This window comes from Euprymna scolopes, chromosome 1 (assembly GCF_053919585.1).
Source record: "Euprymna scolopes isolate OS-2025 chromosome 1, ASM5391958v1, whole genome shotgun sequence".
Lineage (NCBI taxonomy): Eukaryota > Metazoa > Mollusca > Cephalopoda > Sepiida > Sepiolidae > Euprymna > Euprymna scolopes.
This window is the reverse complement of record NC_136482.1, coordinates 635,494-643,217: the sequence shown is the minus strand read 5'-3', so window position 1 is coordinate 643,217 and position 7,724 is coordinate 635,494. Positions and strand designations below refer to the sequence as shown.

The window sequence follows — 7,724 nt, the reverse complement described above, 5'->3', positions numbered from 1 at the left end:
TAAACAGTGGTACAATCGAACTGAACTATGTGCCTACTGGCAAAAATACAGCAGACTGCTTCACAAAACCCCTGGCAAGGACCCGCATGGACTGTGTAAAATTAAAATTATCAGGATGTAAAGTTTATGCAGGGGTGTTAAGAGAGTAAACATTAGCATCCTGAGTTATGCCCTTTTAGTTTGCAAACTCTCCCCTTAAGGAGTCATGTTTCTTTCTTTCCGGTGTTAACCTTCTTAAGATAAAGATGTTGATAACCTGTCTCCATGTGTGGATCTTCCTTCTTTTACTGATATCAACCGCCACATACATTCAACATGTCTCATTTAACATCAGTGTCCACCGACCGTTCCAGATCGCCCTGACAGACAATCGATCATCCAGACCCAGCGAGCAACCTCAAACAACGCTACGTCTAGAGTACCTGTTATAGACCTCCAGACCTTTGTCTCCAGTGACATGCGACCTTTCGGACAACCAGCATCCAAATCATACGATTTTTCGCTTCTTTTGCAAATAAAAGGTGAACCCTCGTCTTTAACCAAACACCTGTGTTTGCCATTATTCTTTGCCTTTTTGCTGTTGTGCAAGCCCTTTTCTAGTCTCACACAAAAAACATGCGTTCACATTTCAAACCACGTTTCTTGTCATACACATACGCGCACACAAACATATGCGCGCACGTACACACACGTACACATATTCACGTTTACATACATAGACTCACAATCACGTGCATACACACACACACGCTAATGTACACACATGTATGCATACATGGACAACGTCACTTCCCTTTAAAGGAAATCCACGCATGCGCAAAAGACCACTGGAAACAACTACAAAAGCAAGAGACCTGAGCTGTTTCCTTCTTTTCGATTCGGCTCCCGACCTGGGCAGTCGACGGGCCAAATTGCTCCCTTTCGAGGCGCGCACGGGCACGCGCCTCACGTCACCTGCTACTATGTGTGGGGCAAGAGCCTACTGGCAGTACGTACACCTTACACACTTTCTCTCTCTCTCTACAACAATAGACTTTCCCTCTCACTAGCTAACAGCGAGAGACGCACGCCAAACTAAACACGTGCTGTACCCTTTTCTTTCATTTGTTTCTTCATGAAATAAATTCTAGTTCATTTAATTCAATAAACGCGTTGTTCGTTTCTTCCTCAAAACAGTTTGTTTTTCCTATTTTGTACGACTGGGGGATACGTATTATATATCCACCAGTCCACTACAAATTGGTGACCTGAACGTGAGATGAACACGCATTTACTTCTATACCACCAGTTCACTACACTGTTTACTTTTGTCCATGTCTACGTTGTTAGTTGTTGGGTTGACTGTCCCCGGACGGCCGGATCCGCAACAAATATCCCCGACAAACCCAACAAGTAGCAAAATTCCATCTCTATACAGTTGAGATCTCCAGATGCTAGAGAGCCTTCTACTCAAATAGTTTCTTCCTTAGGACTGCTAGACTTTGAGTATAGTAAACAGACATCTTGCTGCTCAACTCCCTACATCGCTGCAAATTATGTCCTAGATAGTAGCCCCCTACATCACAGTGGCATTGTTTGGGATGGGATGAAAATGTAAAAAAAAACAAACAAAAAAAGCACCCAAACCTGATATGTATGCAGTGGTTGGCGCAACGGGAGGAACGTATTTGGTAGACGCCATCCTTTGCACCTACTACGACGACGCATGCGCGCATGTTGCAGCGGCCTGCCTCGTTAATGGCGCGAACGAGTTATGTTTTCATGCAGTAAAGTGAAAAAATATTTCCCGTATTCGTTGACAGATGCATTAGGTAAGTTTTATGGTTTCTTTTGAGCCGATTTCTTCACTTAACATTTTGTCAAAATCCTCACTGCTCTTATCTTTTATCTTAAATGGAATAATTTTTTTTAATCTCTACTTTATTTTGCTTAGACTTATTCTACTAAAAAAACTATCCTCATGTGTTGTGTACGAAAAAGAGTAAATAAAAAATGTCTTTTTTTTATTTCATAATAAATTTAAAGTAGTTTTACTTCGATTTCGTCTAATAAACGAAAATAATTATCTCATTTATTATTGTTTTTATTGTTTCAATTATTTATTGGAAATTTTTATTTTGTAAATAAGTAATTTTTTATTCCCATATAAATACAATAAAATTATATTACAATACTTAAAAAAATTAAATAAAAAAATTAAATATTTTGCGAAAAAAAAAAAAGATATATGGGTTTGTTTTACTCAATTATTTTTATTTTTTTTTTTAATTAAAAATAGAATATTTATACTTATACAGGTTTACCGACCCTGCTATTTTTTTTATATAAGATTCTCAAGTTAAATTCAATTTTTACAATATATTTGTTTATTAAATTGTTAGGTGAAAGTACAAAATAGCTTAAAAAAACAAAAAACAAAAAAAAAACACGCCCTCCTCCTCATTTTAAGAAAAGAAAAGCTTTCTAATTCAGTACGGTCCGTATTCTGCATAAGAACCAATTTATTTTTGTTGATAGGTCAATTAATTTTCATTGAAATTATTCAAGAAATTGATTTTTCTTTTTTGGTCAAGTATCGATCATTGTTGCTTTTTTACGAGAAACTAAAAAAATAATAATAGTACTTGTGGAGAGCTATGTTACCGCGTTATTTTTTCATAGTATTTTCAAGTTAAATTCAATTAATGTTTATTAAATTGAGTACTAGCGCAGAGTCAGAGAGTGATCCGTCCGAACGTAAATAATAACGTTATTATTTAAAAAGCCATTCTTAACATGGGGAGGGAAGGGTGTTTTGTATCTATTCTATACTTCAACCTTACAATTGAATAAAACAAAAACATAAACTTTAATTAAACTTGGAAATACGATTTAAAAAATAGCGCGGATCACTCTCTGCACTAGCACCTTAAATTGTTAGGCAAAAGTACTGAATAGTTACAAGACACCCTCCTGTTAAGAATAGCTTTCTAGATTGTTATTATTTCAGAACGGTAACATAGATGCTCAAATACCAAAAGAAAACGTTTACTTTTCAAGGATTCTGTTAAAAAAAAAGAAAAGTTTATTAGCTAAAGCAGAAATGTGTTTAAAATTCAATTTTCATTCTAATTAATAAGTGCTTATATAGATTATCCCCCATGGCTGCTCAGTATTTTTTTGTTTTGTTTGAAAAGGGTGTGAATGGTGTGCTTTTTTTTTTTTTTTTTATTATGGTCAGAGTTGTTAAATATTTCCGCCCCCCCCTTTGTTTAATCTTTACAAGTGAACGAAAATATTGTATTTACAATTTTATTAAAATTTCTTGTAAAATAGAAAAATAACCGTGCAAATGTCTAATATTAATGAAACAATTTCTTATGCGTGCTTATTTATTGCTTTTACGTGACTTATAGTAAATAAACAAACATAGATATTTGTTTAGTTTAATCAAGACATTAAAAAATGAAAATAGTGAAAAAACGATGGGGTTTGTATTACTGTACACATAGATTCGAAAAAGTTGTCAAAAAACAAATATAGAACAAATAAATGTTATCAAAGGCAAGATAAGTTACTTTTCTACCTAACTGGATATATTTTTTGTGTTTTTATTCAGTGTAACATGTTTATTCAGCTCGAAAAACATGCAGTGTTTACCGATGTATTGGAAAATTCAAAATGGCAGCCGACTCTCTCTCGGAGAGGGTACGTTTGGGAAAAGGTATTATAAATAATAAACTAGACAAAATACTGTTAGAAAACAACCGAATACATGTCAACTTATGTCACGGTAACATATATTGAGCGAATAATTTCTAACAGTATTTTGTCTAGTTTATTATTTATAATACCTTTTCCCAAACGTACCCTCTCCGAGAGAGAGTCGGCTGCCATTTTGAATTTTCCAATACATCGGTAAACACTACTGCATGTTTTTCGAGCTGAATAAACATGTTACACTGAATAAAAACACAAAAAATATATCCAGTTAGGTAGAAAAGTAACTTATCTTGCCTTTGATAACATTTATTTGTTCTATATTTGTTTTTTGACAACTTTTTCGAATCTATGTGTACAGTAATACAAACCCAAACAATGTACAATCCTACCCGTTATGGAATTAAGTTCTCATAGAAAATTCACTTAATTTGATCAAGTTTTTTTTTTTTTTTTTTTTTTAATACCGAGAAAAATCAAATTTTAATGAGGTTGATCGTATCCTGCCATCTTGCCTATTTCGCGGACGAGGAGGGTGGTGTCTTTCAACGAAAAAAAGGATTAACTGGACAAAATGAAAAAAGGATTAAAAAGGACAAAGAAACTTTGTAAAATAAGTGAAAAAAATACTAAAATATTTATCTAGATATTTTTTCTGCACATCAAAATTTGACTTTAAGCTGTGATCTCCCTTGGCGCCCCCTTCCTCGTCGGCGAAATAAGCAAGATGTCGGGATACGATCTATATCATTAAAATAACTTTCCGTAATGAGTACGTACAATATATTTTTTAATGTCTTGATAAGACTAAAGTTTAGTCACTAAACAAGTACTTAAAAATAATATATCAATCGTATAGCCTATTTATTGAAAAAAAAAAAAATTATTGTTTTATTTATATAGATGAGATATCATTTCCATTACAAATTCAGTTAGTATAATGCATCTAAAATTGAGAAAAAAACGCTTCTTAGTATCTACGTTATGTGGAAGAAGGCAAAGTAAAAACATCTCTAGATCGATTTTTTTAAATATGTCGTTTTAAGCAAAAACAATATTAATATGTCGAAAATAGTAATATAATAAAAAATTATGAATTTCGTAATTTGTATATTAAAAAAAAAAACTTATCGCTATAGGCTACAAATGTTGGACGCTATTATGATATAATCGTAAACATGTCTTCTGAGTTATGCCCCTTGTTTCTGCACTCTCGCCCCCTTAAATAAACACTTCATCAAATCTCCTCACTAATGTAATGTACTTGCAATAACCCTTATCCCTGAGTGGCTTCCGGGCCTCGATAAGTGGTGATCTCTGTGTAAAAAAAAAAAAAAAAAAAACTTTTAAAACATCTCTGAAAAATGTAATTTTCCCCAATTGAGAAAAGTGTGCATGAAAAGTGTCAACGTTATGTGAAAGAAGCTGAAGTAAAACAAAATGGCAATCGAATTTGGCCTGATGTCATGTTTATCTAACAACGAAACTCAAATTTTAACTCTAAATAATGTCTCATTTAATAATATTTATTAATAACAGAAATTAATATTTAACAAAAACAACATAAAACTACTTTTAATGCCTAAAAATGTCTCTCGCGTTATTCCATTGACCTATCTTCCAAAAATTGGTGCTTGTCTAGAATTCGACCTAATTAAAAAAACAAAAATACAGAAAAATTCCTATGATGTCTGTACCTGTCACACAACGAAAATGTTATATTTCCTAAACTCGCGTGAATTAATCAAGTAAATTTTTTTTAACTAAGAAAATCAAATTTATGAAGCAAGGATGGTATGTCTCCATCTGCCGTCTTTAAAATTCATTACTTTCCTTCCCTCAAGAAATAATTGAATTCAGCGTCGTAATTACTACGATTAATAATAAATCGTTAAAAATCATAAAAAATGATTATATGTTTATGGAAAAATATGCTTATTTGATATTTTACTTTTTATATATACTAATTCTTTAATGTTAATTAAATCCTTTTTAAGAGAAAAATCCAGGTTGTCCTTGACGGTCGTACATCTAAACAATATGATGTAAATGCAGGAGTACCTCAGGGGTCTATCCTCAGACCTTTATTATTCCTGATAAGTGACCTCCCTGATGAAATTGTTTCTCAAATGGGTATATTTGCTGATGACCCCACTCTCTATAACAAGAAAGCACGAGGGGAAAACAAATGAACACATATCTAAAGAAATGGCAGAAACACTAGAGGATGACTTCCAATCCGTAATGGAATGGGGACAAAAATGGATGGTCACATTCAATGCTGCTAAGACTAAGCTTGTTTCCTTCAATAACTACAAGAAACCTTCTCTACCACCAATAGCAATGGCCAAGAACACATTGCCTGAAAGTACTTCTTTTAAACTCCTCGGCCTAATGTTTACAGGGAATATGAACTGGAATAGATACATGCAGCCTCCAACTCTTGCTCCATGCCTGATCATGTTCTTATAATATCAGTAGAGGCAAAAAAAAAAAAAAAAAAGTAAAATTTCATTTGAGGTCTGAGCTATCTACAATTATATAAAAAGAAAAATATCTTTGGAAATTAACTTTTAACAGTTCCTAAAAATTTATCATAAAATTAATAAAAATTCTTTGTAAAAAAATAAAAAAAGTCAACATGAAACAGTTTAACAGGACATTGTTTTACGTCAACACTGAGAAATGCATAAGAATCAAAGTTTGAACTCTTATTCACTTGCTCTTTCACATAAGTCTGTCATAAGTTACTCGACTAGAGTATTAAGACGGTTTACAAAGATAAGTCTTACACTATCCACTATGACTATGCAACTCCCACAGCTACATACCTAGAAAATGAAGCATAAAATCTGACATGTTGATGTGGGGCAAAAGAAGCAACCTTAGAAGTCAGTGTTCTGTAAATGATGCTGGGTTAAACAGAGATGAGAGGGAAAAGATTACAAAATGCCAAGCTCTTATGTATGACATGAAAGAAACTGGAATCTTGGGAAGATATCTATTGTTCCAGTAATTATAGAAGCAACTGGACTCCTGAGAAAAAATGTCAAAAATTACCTGGCAAATATACCTAGTAAACCAACAGCGAGAGAGATTCAAGCAATTGCACTGAAAGTGATGGTCAAAATCTTAAAAAGATCTCTTCGTTGGAATATCTGAATTAACTGGTGAATGTTTGGCATTCGGTAGAATGCCTCATCTCCAACTTGAACAAACTGATAAGGATGTTTTCAGCACCAAGCAAGCCATATGTGAATGGGATAGTAAATTGTTAAAAAAATGCTCTTAACACTAACCTTATTAAATCAAGGAAACCATTAAAAGTCGGTTTATAGTCTAAAGTTTTATTACAAATCAATTTAGATAACAAAATCATTTTTTAAATCTTTTTATTACTTTTGTAATATTAAAGCAAAACTAATACTCAAACAAAATACTGAATTTTTTTTTAATACAATAATCCAAAATAAAGTTCTCTTTTGAAGTTCACAAACCAAAACTTAAACTGAAATTTTTTTGTACATTCTTCATATATAACCTGCATTATTCTGAATTCAATAATTGGTTAGTATTAACTTTAGGTGATTATTGTATAAAACTATTATATTTAATGTTGAAGAATAAAAATAATCTTACTATACTTTTATTTGACTGTGAGAGGCCATTTTTCAACATGATTACTCTTTTTGAATTTTTCAGATGAGAATTGGTTATTCATATGACTTGGGTTCTTCAGACTACTATTCTGATCTTGTGTCATTTTCACAATGTTTTGGTCAATGTAACCTCTGACCTTCTTCATGTGTATTTTGTTGAATTCTAAGGAATCTGCACAGAATTTCAAATGAAGGTGACATCAGCTGAAACATGAAAATGGCACTCAATGAAAACAGTAGTTCGAAAAATCCAAATAATACAAATGGTTATTCTTGTATTATAGTTGGATATTTATTTTTTCTGTGAGAAGATGAATGGAATGGAATTTAAAGGAAATTAGAATTTATTTCTGTGCTAAAAATACA

At 32.5% G+C, this 7,724-nt stretch overlaps 1 protein-coding gene across 2 annotated transcripts in view; it reads left to right on the top strand.

The window, feature by feature from the left end:
• The first annotated feature begins 1,657 nt into the window (after positions 1 to 1,657).
• The window catches only part of LOC145284406 (uncharacterized), a 43,375-nt gene continuing 37,308 nt past the window's right edge, over positions 1,658 to 7,724 (top strand). Inside the window, exon 1 of one of the 2 annotated variants that reach the window (XM_080133519.1) lies at positions 1,658 to 1,811. In XM_080133519.1, coding sequence (XP_079989645.1) covers positions 1,754 to 1,811 — 58 coding nt within the window. In that variant the 5' untranslated portion in view covers positions 1,658 to 1,753. The remainder of the gene's footprint in view (positions 1,812 to 7,724) is intronic. The other variant, XM_080134115.1, reaches the window with a different exon arrangement.